Source organism: Colobus angolensis, unplaced genomic scaffold (assembly GCF_000951035.1).
Source record: "Colobus angolensis palliatus isolate OR3802 unplaced genomic scaffold, Cang.pa_1.0 Scaffold179, whole genome shotgun sequence".
Taxonomy (NCBI): Eukaryota; Metazoa; Chordata; class Mammalia; order Primates; family Cercopithecidae; genus Colobus; species Colobus angolensis.
Window position 1 is genome coordinate 6,250,204 of NW_012114921.1, and position 15,457 is coordinate 6,265,660.

Genomic DNA, 15,457 nt, shown 5'->3' on the forward strand with positions numbered 1-15,457 from the left:
GTCTGCAGTTTCTCAAAATAACCAGCTCAAAATAATCAATATGCCAAAGAGGTATATATTGGGGTGTCATATTCTGGTCTCCTGCAGTTATATTTTAGGGTGAGTGTCTTGAACCCCAACATTGCCTTTCTTTGCCTTCTCTCAATCCTCCCCTTTGTTTTGGATAACTTTTAATCCTTTTTGAGCCTATCCCAATCAGGCTTCTTCTACACCACTTCTCAGAGCTCTTATTAAGTTATCAGGGACCTCAGACTTCCTAAATACCGTAGTAAATTTTCAGTTTTCATCTTAACCTCTCAGCATTTGAGTAGTCCTTCATTTTTGAAATACTTTCTTCATTTGGCTATTAGAATACCATACTCTCCTGATTTTCTTCCTACCTGGCTGTTTCCTATGTGACTTCTTTTGCTGGCTCCTCCTTCCCTTCTTGCCTTTAATGTTGGAATTTTTGAGATATGTGATAAAATAGTTGTAAAGGATGTCTGATCCCTACCCCAAGTTCACCCCAAAGTGAATTTGATAGTGCTCATGCCACTTTATAAAATTGCAGCTATGTTGCCCTTAAATGTGAAACAGGTTTATATGAAACCTTCATTTGAGCATAATTTTGAGAAACATTAGAAAAGGCAGAGAAATTTTTTAAACCTAAAGAGCAAGTAATGTAAACAAGTTATTTGCCTCTGAGAGAAAGCTTTGGGAGATTCTGAGAAGATCTATGCAACATTTTTGGCTGCTATTATTCCCAGTCCTCTAATAAAATTTTTAGCATAAAAGCCCAGCCAGCCATACACCTCTCTGGAGAACACTGAATTGAGTTTTCTGGGGATTGCAGAAACACAGATCCTGAAGAAATGCTGACCTCCTCATGTGGACCAATAGGAGAAATCTTGCCAACAGTCACTGGAAGTCCATGGAAGCTGAGTTAGAGAGATTGAAAGATCCCAATAAACTTGTTTGTGCCTGAAAGGACATAAAAATGTGTGCCCACCCTATCGCTAAACCTTTGTTCTGCTCTCACAATCATTTTGTCCCTATCTCTGCACATTCTAGAGATTTTGTAAGTTCCTGTTTTTCTTTCTGTGGCATGGCAAGGTCACAAGACGCGTTTGAGTAAGGTACACTCATGTTGCAAAACCGGTTGTGAAATCTATCGCAATATGATTAACTGCCTTTGTGTAAGACTGCTTTCCCGCCTCGGGATTTGCGAAAACAAGCCCTACCCCTGCCCTGCAAGCCCCAGATAAACGTCATCAGGATTTCAAAATTAACTGAAATACCAGAAATGGCGGGAACCAATCATAATCAGCCAAATCGCCTTGTTCAAATGTCAGCCAATCATACATCTGATTTGTATAATGACTCTGTGCCTATTTTCCCCAGACTATATAACACTGTTCTGAGCCCAGTTGGGGAGCTCTCCCGCCCGGCTGGTTTCACGGGTGTGTGAGAGTTCCAGGTTCGAACCTGTAATAAAGATCCTTGCTGCTTGGCTTTGACTTTGGACTCTGGTGGTCTTCTCAGGGGAATAAACGGTCTGGGCATAACATGCCTACTGCTCTTACTCCCTCTCTGCTAACGTGGTTTCCACCTAACTTTTTAAGGGAAATAAATGTAAATGTCACACGTAACAAGTATATGTGTGATAACTAATTTCCGTTGGTATTGCCTACCCTTTAGCATTCATGATGAACAAAATGTCAAAAATTTTAATGAAGATGTGTCATGCCAAGCCATATGAGAACCTGAGGCAAAAGGAAAAATCAGTAATACTATCTTATCTTCATTTAAAATTTAATATTTTGTTTATAGTGGATTTTTGCATTGGTTTTGTTTTTTAAAATATTGTATTAAGATAGTATTTATCTTATTAGTTTTTGGCACCCCTTTAAATTTTAGACCCATGGCAAGTGCATTATCATTTTGTTATTTGTTTTCTCCTTTCCTGCCTCCTTTTGGACTAATGGAGCATTTTTTAGAACTTTATCTCTACTATTGGAGTATTAGCTATACCTTTTTTCCCCCAGTGGTTGTGCTAGAGTTTACAATATGATCTTTAAGTTATTTCTCCCTTTGAGTATTACACATTTATGTGTAAAGCTATTTTGTCAATACACTAACAGTGTCTTTTATCAGTACATTAACATTTCATGTCTCTCATAGTATGACCTGGTGCTATCATGAACCTCATTATACATTGCTATTACTTTTTGCTTTAAACAGTTAATTCTGTTTTTAAAAAATGAGAAAAAGTTTCTATATTTACTCATGTATTTATCATTTCTGGCATTATTTATTCTTTTGTGTAGATCCAAGTTTCAAATTGTATCAATTTCCTTTTTGTCTAATAATTATTTTAATCTTTTTTACAGTAAAGATATGCTGGAAATGAATTAGTCTCTTTGTATGAAATATTTTAATTTTCCCTTTATTTTTGAAGAATATTTTTGCTGCATATATAATTCCAAGTTGACAGTAGTTTTCTTCAAGCATGTAAAAATATGTTATTTCATAGGTTTCTGTCTTATGTTTTGATGAGAAATCTTCTGGATGCTTATCTGTATTCCCCTCCACATATGCCCACCCCTGGCCCCAGCTGCTTTTTTTTTTTTTTTTTTTTTTTGCAGCAGAAAGAGGTTTAGTGATAGAGTCACCAAATGAGGAAATAGGAGGAAACCTCAAATCCATCTCCCTAAGGAGTTTGGGGCTAGAGTTTTTAATGGTTTTGGAGTGGGCTGGAGTGTGGAGATTGTTGATTGGTCAAAGAGTACAGGGCGAAGTCAAGGGACAGGGAGATGAAGAAACTATATTCTCATGCTGATTCTGTTCCTCTGTGGGGGTCTTCAAACTGCTTCACATCAACTGTTTTACCAGAATATGGGATCTGAAAAACATCTTAAGCAATTCTTAAACAAAAGCCTTGTGATTCTAATGTCAGAAATTCTATCTATAGAAACATTGGGGATGCAAATGGTCAATGTCAAATGACTTTCCATTACAAGGAAGTGGTTCAAAGTGAAGCCTGATTAATACTTAATTATAGCTATGTTGCTGTCCAGAATTCTTGTTAACCCTGTGAGGATGGCTTTAGTACCCCCTTATCTTCTTTATCTCTCAATCCTGAAGTGTGATCATTAAGGAGGAATTGGGCCATGACTGCTTTGGCTGATTCCTGCTGACAGGGGTCAGGGGGACCATAATTAGGATTTGAGTAATGAAACTGCTTTGCAGTAGCCTGTAAATGTTCTTGAATGCCAGGTATAGGGTTCTGATTCTGCATGACAAAAGTGTCAGTTCTTTTGTTACTAGTCCCTGTTGTCTGTTGTGAATAGAAAGAAGAACAAGATCACAATAATAAGAGTTTGCAAGGGGAATTAAAACCAGTTTCCTATTCCCTTAGGAAGCCAGCTAAAGAGATCATTTAAGGGGGTCTGTGGTACACACCTCTTATAACCATTTAGCTTATTTGGAAATTTTTTCTATTCACAACAAGTGGTATTAGCTATTGCATAGGTACCCACTTGTTTTGCCAAAAGGAAATCTAATACAATTTAACTATTCAGAACTACCTGGGCCAAAGAGCTTAAACCATTATGCCTAACAGCCTTCTTTATTTCAGCATGTCAGCATACCACATTTTTGGTGTAGGTTTCTGAGCTCCAACATCCCCATCTGAAGCTTTCCTAGAGGTTTCACACACTAAAAGCTGAGTTGGTGGGAAAACTGAGTAAATAGCTGAGTGGCAAAGGATCCTCGTAAACCAGTCTTCTATTTCTGGGAATAGCCCAGTCCCATTAAACAGCTGTATCTCACTTCAGGAGTTAGTATTGCAAATGAGCTTTCAAATGGAAGAAAAACAAATGTAATGTTTGGAGAAATCTATAAACCAGTTTCCTTAGTCTGGAGGACAGTCAGTTGAGGTGTTAGATGTTAGATTTGGCCAGGCGTGGTGGCTCAAGCCTGTAATCCCAGCACTTTGGGAGGCCGAGGCAGGGAGATCACCTGAGGTCAGGAGTTCGAGACCAGCCTGGCCAACATGGTGAAACCCCGTCTCTACTAAAAATACAAAAATTAGCCGGGTGTGGTGGTGGGCACCTGTAATCCCAGCTACTCAGGAGGCTGAGGCAGGAGAATCACTTGAACCCAGGAGGCGGAGGTTGCAGTGAACTGAGATGGCACCACTACACTCCAGCCTGGGTGACAGAGTAAGATTCTGTTAAAAAAAAAAAAAAAAAAGGATGTTAGGCTCAAAACATCTTCAGTTAATGTGGAAGCAGGCAGTGGCAATCTGACAGATTTTTCTTGCCTGTAGTTTATGTATCACAAGGTCAGGAGATCAAGACCATCCTGACCTTGTGATATGCTTTCAGGAAAAAGATAGTAGCAATTTCATTGAGTCTAAGTGAGAAAAATGGGAAGAGAATTTGAAGACATTAGTTTGGAGACTTTTAGCCAGGAAAGAATTCAGCATTCATTTCAAATCTTCATCAAATTTTGAAAAAGTTTTTAGTTTTACTTTTTGAAATGTCTTTTTCTGCACCTCCCTTCTTTTTTAGGACTCCATTTACATATATATATAATACTGCTTGATCATTGCCTTACAGGTCACTGATGCCCCATTCTTTTTTGTTTCAGTCTTCTTTCTATGCTTTCATTTGGATAGATTCTAATGCTACATCTTTATTTTTATTTATTTATTTATTTATTTTTTGAGACAGAATTTCACTCTTTTTTTTTTTTGCCCAGGCTGGAGTGCAGTGGTGCTCACCGCAGCCTCTACCTCCCGGGTTCAAGCAATTCTCCTGCCTCAGCCTCCTGAGTAGCTGGGATTACAGGCATGCACCACCACCCCGGCTAAGTTTTTATTTTTAGTAGAGACAGGGTTTCTCCATGTTGGTTAGGCTGGTCTTGAACTCGCGACCTCAGGTGATCCACCTGCCTCGGCCTCCCAAAGTGCTAGGATTACAGGTGTGAGCCACCGTGCCCAGCTAATGCTACATCTTTAAATTCATTGTTCTTTGCATGATCTGCAATATCTGATCTGTTTTAAATTTCATGCAGTGAAATTTTCATTTCAGTTATTATATTTTATCTCTAAATTTCCATTTTTATACCTTGTATGTATATCTTCATTATGTTCATGTTTTCCTTTACATACCTTGTTTACATCTTTATAATTTTCTTCTACACTGTTTAACACCCTTGTCTATGAATTCTGTCATCTTTTTCACTTTTGAGTTTGTCCCTGTTGAGTAATTCCTCTTCCATATGGTCACATTTTCCTGCTTGTTTATGTCTCTAGTAAGTTTTGATTACATGCTGGACTTGTAGTTTTACATTGTTGGGTGCTATATCTTGTATCCTTTAAGGTTGGTCATTTTCTAGCAGATAGTTGTTACTTCCAGACTAGTTTGGTCTTTTCTTTGGAGGCTTGTTTTTAAGCTCTTTTTTAGAGGATCTAAAGTGGCTCTAAAGCCATTGTACTTCTAAATTACCGCCCTCCCTGCCCTTTTTTTTTTCCCTGAGACAGAGTTTCACTCTTGTTGCCCAGGCTGGAGTCCAATGGCGCGATCTTGTCTAACCGCAACCTCCGCCTCCCAGGTTCAAGCGATTCTCCTACCTCAGCCTCTCAAGTAGCTGGGACTACAGGCGTGTACCACCACGCCTGACTGATTTTTGTGTTTTTAGTAGAGACGGGGTTTCACCATGTTGGCCAGGATGGTCTTGATCTCTTGACCTTGTGATCTGCCCGCCACAGTGTTGGGATTGCAGGCATGAGCCACCGCGCCCGGCCAATTGTCCCCTTTTCTAAGGTGTGATCTTGGGGAGTCTCTAAAGAATGCCTTTGTAATTACTGAGGACTCTCCTCTCTTGCTGGATGGAACTTGAGTGATTCATACCCCGTGCAAGCTCCGATTGTCTTTGAACTGTCTGGTAATATTTTCTTAGAAGTTGTTCTTGCCAAGCTTCATAGTTTTACTCTGTACACATACAGATTGATATGTAGCCATACACTTATGAACTTTTGCATATTTTCTTGGAACTGTGTCTTTGTTTTTGCATAACTCTATCCTTTATGGGACTCTAGCCCACAAGTTCTAGCTGTCTTGGCTTCCCACTTACTCTAATCTCTTCTTGTTTCAGCAAGACAGTTAGGTCCCTTTTAGGTTCCCCTACCCTGTACTGGAATTCAGTATTCACCTGCAGGAAAGAAGCCTGGGTGATGGAATTGCTTAAGTGATTTTTTGTTTTTGCCTTTTCTCAGAGATCGTAGTGATATTGTGCATCCTTTTGTCTGTTAACTGAAAATAGTTATTTCCTTTATTTTGTCCAGTTTTCTAGTTGTTTATGGCAGGAGAATAAGTTCCAAGCCTTATCTTCCTCATTATAGATGTTCTCTTCATAGATATTTTAATGAGAAAGGGAGAGATAGTTTCATAAAATCAGAGATTCTCCAAAGCAAATTGCAGATAGAAGAATAAGGAACTTACCTTATGATACTATCTGATGTGAAGTCTAGGACCAGGAATACTCAGTGTAGGCCGTGCACGGAGGCTCACACCTGTAATCCCAGCACTTTGGGAGGCTGAGGCGGGCAGATCACTTGAGGCCAGGAGTTTGAGACCAGCCTGGCCAACATGACAAAATCCTATCTCTACTAAAAAAATATAAGCCAGGCATGGTGGTGCACACCTGTAGTTTCAGCTACTTGGGAGGCTGAGGCAGGAGAATCACTTGAACCTAGGAGGCGGAGGTTGTGGTGAGCCGAGATCGTGCCACTGCACTCCAGTCTGGGTGACAGAGCAAGACTGTCTCAAAAAACAAAAACCAAAACCAAACAAACAAAAAGAAATACTCAGTGCAGTGTCTAGCTGGGAAAGGATCAGAATAATACAGGAAAACTGTGTGGACGCCTGCTTAGTATGGTCCTGGAACCTGAGGACCTTGCATCATCCCTACCTCCATTCACTTTATTTTCAGGCCACTACTGTGCCTGCTGTTTTCCTAATGCCAGAAAGCCCCTGAATAGAGAAGCTATTCTTTCACCCACTAATGTGATTATATATCATGAAAGACTGATCCCTAAAGCAGAAAACATTGACATCAAAGTGTAAGTGACTGATATGTAGCCCTTTTCTAAGATTTGAGAGGGAGTAAGGAGCCCTAGTGACACCTGTGACTTTGAAGGACTTTCTGGGGAGGCTGTCTACCAAGGTAGCTAAATTCAGCCTGTCTACCCCTGCCCTTCTTTTCTACCTCTGCCTCAGTTATGATCGTGTGCCTTTCCTCATGCATGACTTTGACCTGAGAAGAACAACCAATATCTGGGAAGTTCAGCCAGAATCTGCCTTCAAGAACCCTGCCGCCTTCAGTTGGGATTTCCTGTCGACTCTGAATGCAGGCAAATGGTTTGTAAAACCGGAGGTAAGACACATTCCCAAGTTTCACAAACCTGCATTGAATTTTTGTAAGAGATCATGTGCTGCTCCTGAAAATAAAGGCCATAGATGAAGATAGACAAGTATCCACACGATTTCATCCCAGTATGGTAGCAGGACTATAGTATTGGCAGGAGGGCTTTTTCAGTAGTGTAGTGAGTCTGATTGCTGCTTTCTGCATTCACTAGAAAGTCTGAAGACAAACTTGTAAACTTATCCTTGTAATTTCTTTTTACCCAAATATTTCACAAGCTTTTACAGTGTGCCTAACATGTATATAACGTTTTCCTGGGTGAGGCAGACTAGGACATATATTTTTGATTTTTTCTTCTTGCCATTCAACAAATATATATTGAGCACCTAATGGTACAAGGCACATAGAATATAATAGTGAATAAGCACACATCCAGCTTTACTGGAATTCACAGGCTAGTATAAGAAACAGACAGTTACTATACACTGTGATAAGTACAAAACTAGAGTTAATTTCAAGTTGCTTCAGGAGCACACAAGAACAACTTCTAACTCAGACTGGGAAACATGGATGGGAGATTCTGGAAGGAGATTATAGACTAATAGATATGGTACAGTATAAAGCATGCGCTGTGCTGTGTACAGTGTAATTTTGAGGCAAGTGTGAATGGTTCCTCTGGAAGATGTTGGGGAATACTTTATGCACAGCTATGATTTGAGCTGAGGGAAGATCATTACCAAGGGGAACCAAGGGCAGTAATGATGATGTGTTTCGGAGCAACAGGGTATGGGGGTGTGTGTGTGTGTATGTGGAGAGAGGGAGGGAAGGATAGATGAAAGGAGATAGGAAGGAAGAGAGGGGTAGGAAGTAGATGGGAAGTAGATTGGGAGAATAATCTGGAAAACATGTTGATGGGAGATTATGGCAATGCTTACATAACAAGTTAAAGAGTTTAGAATTATTCTTGAGTGTTTTTAAATGGGTAAAAAGTCAGAATTGCATTTGATAAAGGTCAAGCCTACTTTCTCAAGATAGATTAAAGAAAACAAAACAACCTATGTTTTCTGGCTTTTTTTATGACTAGGAATTCATGTGACCTAGGTTCTGCCCAATCAGATATACTCATTTGAGACTTTGATTTTGAAAATAAACGTCTCAACAAGATAGATAGCAGGCATCCATATTGCTAGCATATGTGACAGCAGAGATAGCAAGGTGTGAGGCTCAGCTGTGGTAATATCTCCCTTATACAGTAGTGGTGTAATTAGGAAAAGAAATATTAAGGGATTTTTGATCGTGTACTGGTGGAATGGAATTTTATTTATGTTTGATGTTAATCCTGAGAGCTGTTTGATCATGTTTCATGTAAAAATAGGGAAAAGTGAAGAATTATATACAGATGGACTTATCTACTGTGTGTGTCCATTTTGTGTTGCTATAAAGGAATACCTAGGACTGGGTAATTTTTAAAGAAAAGAGATTTATTTGGCTCATGGTTGTACAAGCTCTACAAGAATGATACCAGCATCTGCTCCCCTTCTGGTGAGGAAGCTTTTACTCATGGCAGAAGGTGAAGGGGAAGCAAGGCATGTCACATGGCGAGAGAAGGAGCAAGAAAGAGAGAAGGAGGTACCAGGTTCCTTTAAACAACCAGCTCTTGCATGAACTAAGAATAAGAATTCGCTCATTACTGAGGGGAGGGCACCAAATCATTCATAAGGGATCTGCCCCCATGTCCCAAATACCTCTCACTAGGCCTCACTTCTAATATTGTAGGTCACATTTCAACATAAGATTAGGAGGGGTCACACATCCACGCTGTATCATCTACTGAGACTCCACTTCAGATTCATTATATTAATTAGTATTAATATAAGAAATAGTTGAAAGTGGATTTCTTATTACTGTAGTTGCTCAGAATATTTGTCCTCTTAGGAGTACATAGTCTATACATGCTATTTCCGTATATGAAAATAATATGATTACTCTGATATTCTAGGTTTCTGAGTATATGTAGCTTCTGCAGTATGTCTCATACATAGACACATAAAAACTAGAGGTGCTCCATTAGGATGTATATATTAGTTAGCTATAGTTAATATTTTGGCAAAGATATGTTCTAGATGAAAAGGCTATTATTATATCTGATGTATAATATATGCCTGATAAAAGTCTTATTAGGATTTACAGAATTAAACTTACTCCCAAAATTGAGCCGAAGTTTCATCAGGCTGAGATGTTTGATGGAACAGTAGAGTTGATGAATTTTAATTAATGGATGATTTTTCTTGGTGGTCTTTATTGGACCTTAGTGGTCCTTATTGCTGAAAGACAACAACAGTTGTTTCTCATGTCAGTGGTCATGGTTAGCTACCATGTGGGAACCATGAATTTAAATTTTTTTCATAATCCTAAGTACATTCAGAAACATTTAATACTTAATAACTTATTAAATAGCATCCTTATTTTTAGTTTTCTTTTTTTATATTTATTTATTTATTTTTGAGACAGAGTCTCTCTCTGTAGCCCAGGGTGGAATGCAGTGGTGTGATCTTGGCTCACTGCAACCTCTGCCTCCTGGGTTCCAGTTCAAGCAATTCTCCTGCCTCAGCCTCTTGAGTAGTTGTGATTGTAGGCGCCTGCCACCACACCCAGCTTATATTTTTGTATTTTTAGTAGAGATGGGGTTTTACCATATTGGCTGGGCTGGTCTTGAACTCCTGACCTTGTGATCCACCACCACACCCAGCTTATATTTTTGTATTTTTAGTAGATATGGGGTTTCACCATATTGGCCAGGCTGGTCTTGAGCTCCTAACCTTGTGATCCGCCCGCCTTGGCCTCCCAAAGTGCTGGGGTTATAGATGTGAGCCACTGCACCCAGCCTTATTATTTTTTTTTTTTTTGAAATAGAGTTTCACTCTGTTACCCAGGCTGGAGTGCAGTGGTGCAATCTCGGCACACTGCAGCCTCAGCCTCCTGAGTTCAAGTGATCCTCCTCCCTCAGCCTCCTGAGTAGCTGGAAATACAGGCGCCCACCACCATGCCCAGTTAATTTTTTGTGTTTTTAATAGAGGGTTTCACCATGTTGACCAGGCTGGCCTCGAACTCCTGACCTCAGGTGATCCGCCTGCCTCGGCCTCCCAGAGTGCTGGGATTACAGATGGGAGCCACGACGCCTGGCCTTATTTTTGGTTTTCAGACATTTCTTCACAGCTGTCTCCCGTTTTGAATGTCTTGGGTTAGTTGTGATAGAGTTGGATCTGTTACTATAATAACTTTTTGTGGACATTTTTTAGGATTAATAGCTCTGTTTTAGCATGTTTAGGGTGTTTAGGTGTTTTACTTGTAGCACTTAGTTATCCTATTTCAATGGCTACTGAAGAGCATCCTGAAACCTGGGGTTCAAATGTGGTTATCTGGGAGACTTTAGGTTTGATCATGGAGCTTTTTTTGCTTTCATGCTGTATGGTTAGAAGGTAGTTGAAATGGTGTTGTGTGATTTAAAAGATTTGGAGATTTGGGTAGTCTTTTCCATAGTGAAGAAATTAGTTGTAAACATTATTCTGATGATTCTTTATTGGTTGGGTATGACTATTGCTTGATCATCGTAGTGAATTGGTCATGATTTATTAATATATTTATTAGTCTTGAGATTATTGTGAAAATCAAGTAATCTTATAACAAAATAAGAATAGATACAGACATTCTGGGAGTTGATACTGGAAGCTAAACTGAATTCCTGTTTCTTCAGCCCAACCAATACTTCTGTGGAACTTTGTTATATCCTTTTGTGAAAGTATAATTATAGAAATGATAAAAATATAATTCTCATGCAGATATATAGTCGGCATGAGTACAAGTTTTATTTATCACATTAATGAAGGAAAAAGCAGGATGACAAAACCCACTCAAAGGAGAAATGACAGCAAGATATTCAACTAGAAAATACTAGCACTCATCCCTTCCACAAAGACAGCCAAAACAATAAATAAAAAACCATATTTTAATGAAAATAAAGAACAGCACCAGAGTACATCAAAGCAGTAACAGAAACCCTGGTGAGCACAGAAACTCAGGAGACCCACATAGAGAATGCCACCTCATCCCCCAGCTGAGATCAGCCAGGAACCAGGAGGAACTTCTTTCTATGGTGAAAAGGGTAGGCAGCCCACAGCAACACTTTGGACCCCTATTGGGGTCCCCTGCAGTCCTCACAGGCCCTAAGCCCAGCTGGGGTAGCTACCTAGAGGCCATACAACTATGTTCCCCTCAGAGAAGGAGCCAGCTGTGCCTGCCCCATGGCCTACATGGCGACTGTGCAATGCTATCTTGGAATTACTCACATCTTGCTCCAGAGGTGAGTAGCCACAGCACCCTTCATCCCTTATGCTAAACTACTGGAGAACCACCCCACCCCAACAGAGTAGTCTAACATCCCCAGGCCAAGCAACTGTTACACCTTTCCCTGTAAAGCCAAACAGCAGATAGAACTGTTTCACCTACCCCTCACCCTGCACCCTTGGGCTAGAGATGGAGCTGTGTACCCTTTCCTGGGGATATGGTGCTTTAGCAGAACAGCTCCATCTACTTCTTTCAGACTTGGCTATGCCCTGCCCCTAGGGTCCTGAGTTGAAACTGTGCACTGCCCTCTCAAGGAAAAAGTACTTTGTCAGAGCCCTGTGTGGCAGGGAAATGGTGCTTGGGCTGCTCGGAACAGTCAGGCCCCCACGGCCTGAGTAGATTGGCACATCAACCCTTGGAGAATCAGTGTTTTGGCTGAGCTGAGCAACTGCACATTCCATGGCTGAGTTAACATAGTACCCTTCATCCCAGGGAAACAAACCAGTGTCTGAGCAGAAATACCCAACCCTACAGGCCAAAAAATTGTAGTACCCTGCTTCCCTGGAGCTGGACTAGCTCCCTAGAGTCTAAGCTGCTGAGATAGTGCAGCTAAGAAATTGAATCATGTCGTCCTGCTTCTTGCCCCCCCAGGACCCAAACAACAGCCATACTGGGGCATTTGCTGCTGCACCTGGCCTCGCAGAGCCTGGGATACTGCTGAATCCTACTATCTTAGAGTCTAGTGTCACCACTACATGGAGCCTTATCCCCACACACCCAAGCTGCCACTGAGCCCTGCTGGCTCAAGCTCCCAAATTATAGCCATACCCTGTACCCTAGGCTCAAACCTCCAGAACATACCTTTTTCCTTAGAGTCAGGCCAGGGCTCTTCCCTGCCTAGTAAGAATAGAGTTACAGCTATAGCCTAACTCTCTGGACCTAAGCTGCTAAGGGATTAGAGTCTGATGGTGTGGGCAACCTATGTCCAACCCTGCCACAGAGAGTGAAAGATTCACTGTGATCCTAGGACTCTGCCAATCTAAACATTTGCACCTGGAATCCAGCACCATGGCAGTTGATTTTATGCCATGTCAGACCTGACACCGAGAGGGATCCCCTTAGTGAAGTCTCCTCATTGTAGGGAAAACAAGAATTGGAGAACCCCAAAAGCCTTGTGGACCAAAGACATTAACAACATACACCTCTGGCGTGGCGCGGTAGCTCACGCCTCCCAGCACTTTGGGACGTTGAGGTGGGCAGATCACGAGGTCAGGAGATCAAGACCATCCTGACTAACACAGTGAAACCCCGTCTCTACTAAAAATACAAAAAAATTAGCTGGCTGTGGTGGCGGGTGCCTGTAGTCCCAGCTACTGGGGAGGCTGAGGCAGGAGAATGGCATGAACCCAGGAGGCGGAGCTTGCAGTGAGCTGAGGTGGCACCACTGCACTCCAGCCTGGGTGACAGAGCAAGACTCTGTCTCAAAAACAAAAAACAAAAAACACATACACCTCTGCTATTGTGACAACAAATTTCCACACCCCTAAGCCACTGAGATGCCCACAGTTATTGCTGATGTTGAATGCAGCCAAAGAAGCTGCACAGAGACTATACCACTGCACCTACCCAGAAACAAAGTCACCACACCCTTCTCAACTAGTGCACTAAGACCCAACTGCAGGTGAAAATGTTTCTCTAGAAAAGCCGTTCCAGAAAGTTTGGAAGAGGTAATTATTCCACAAGATGCATAGACATTAGCACAGATACACAAGAAATGAAAAAGCAAGGAAATATGACGCCACCAAAGGATCATAACTCTAGTAACAGACCTGAATGAAAAGGAAATAAATGAATTGCTGGAAAAGGAATTCAAAATAATTACCTTAAGGAAACTCAGTGAGATACAAAAAAAAAAAAAAATTCAACAAAATTAGGAAAACAATTCGTGATGTCAATAATAAATTCAACAAAAACATAGATACAGTAAAAAAGAACCAGTCAGATGTGGTGGTTCATGCTTGTAATCCTAGCACTTTGGGAGGCCGAGGCAGGTGGATCACCTGAGGTCAGGAGTTGGAGACCAGCCTGACAAATATGGTGTCTCTACTAAAAAACACAGAAATTAGCCAGGTGTGGTGGCATGCACCTGTAGTCCCAGCTACTAGGGAGGCTGAGACAGGAGAATTGCTTGAACCCAGGAGGTGGAGGTTGCAGTAAGTCAAGATCACACCACTGCACTCCAGCCTGGGCTACAAAGCAAGACTCTGTCTCAAAAGAAAAAACAAAAACAAGCCAAATGGACACCCTTGCTGCTGAATAATTCAAGTACCAAAATAAAACAATATAGTACAGAGCTTCAACAAGAGACTTGTTTCAACAGAAGAATCTCTGAGCTTGAAAGTGAGTCATTTGAAGATTACCCAGATAGAGGAGAAAAAAAGAAATGAGAATGAAAAAGAGTAAAGAAAGCCTACAAGAAAGGACACTTAAGCAAACAAATTTTCATATTGTAGATGTTCCCAAGGGAAAGAGTTGGAAAAATAGAAACACTATTTAATGAAACAGTAACTTAAAACTTCCCAAGAGAGGGGTGACCATCCAGATCTAAGAAGCTCAAAGATTCCCAAATAGATTCAGTCCCAAAAGGTCCTCATCAAGGCATATTTTATCAAATTGTCAAAAGTCAAAGACAAATAATTCTAAAAAGAGCAGGAGAAAAGCATCAAGTCACATATAAGGGAATTCTCATTAGACTGACAGCTGAAACTGTCCAGACCGAGAGAGAGAATAGAATGAGGTATTCAAAGTACTGAAAGAAAAAATATTGCTAGCCACGGATATTTGACTCAGCAAATCTGTCCTTCAGAAATGAGGGAGAAAGTCTTTCCCAGACAAGCAAAAGCTGGGGAATGCAAAACCACTAGACTAGCCCTACAAGAAATATTCAAGGGATGCCTGCATCTGGAAGCAAAAAGGTGATAATCACCATTATGAAAACACACAAAAGCGTAAAACTCACCAGTAGAGCAGATATGCAAAGGAGAGAGAGAAAAAATATCAAACCTTTTACACTACAGAAGACCATCAAACTGAAATGAAAAACAAGAAGAAAGAAAGAAAGAATATACAAAACAGAATACAGTTAACAAAATGGCTACAGTAAGTCATCACCTATTATAATAACCTTGAATGTAAACCGATTAGTCACTTGAATGATACAGACTGCCTGAATGAATAAAGGAAATAACTCAACTATATGCTGCCTACAAAAGCTCACTTTGCCTGTAAGGACAGACAGAAAGTGAAGGGATAGATATTCCATGCAAACAGAAACCAAAAGCAAGCAGGAATAGCTATATTTACATCAGATAAAACAGACTTTAGTTCCAAAACTATAGAAAGACAAAGAAGGTCATTATAAAATAATAAAGGGATCAGGGCCGGGCGTGGTGGCTCAAGCCTGTAATCCCCGCACTTTGGGAGGCCGAGACAGGCGGATCACGAGATCAGGAGATCGAGACCATCCTGGCTAACACGGTGAAACCCCGTCTCTACTAAAAAAAAATACAAAAAACTAGCTGGGCGAGGTGGCGGGCGCCAGTAGTCCCAGCTGCTCCGGAGGCTGAGGCAGGAGAATGGCGTAAACCCGGGAGGCGGAGCTTGCAGTGAACTGAGATCCGGCCACTGCACTCCAGCCCGGGCG

General features: G+C 40.9%; 1 protein-coding gene across 1 annotated transcript in view; it reads left to right on the top strand.

The window, feature by feature from the left end:
* The window catches only part of GDPD4 (glycerophosphodiester phosphodiesterase domain containing 4), a 71,620-nt gene that overhangs the window by 22,157 nt on the left and 34,006 nt on the right, over window positions 1-15,457 (top strand). Inside the window, exon 10 of the mRNA XM_011938938.1 lies at window positions 7,266-7,422. Coding sequence (XP_011794328.1) covers window positions 7,266-7,422 — 157 coding nt within the window. The remainder of the gene's footprint in view (window positions 1-7,265; window positions 7,423-15,457) is intronic.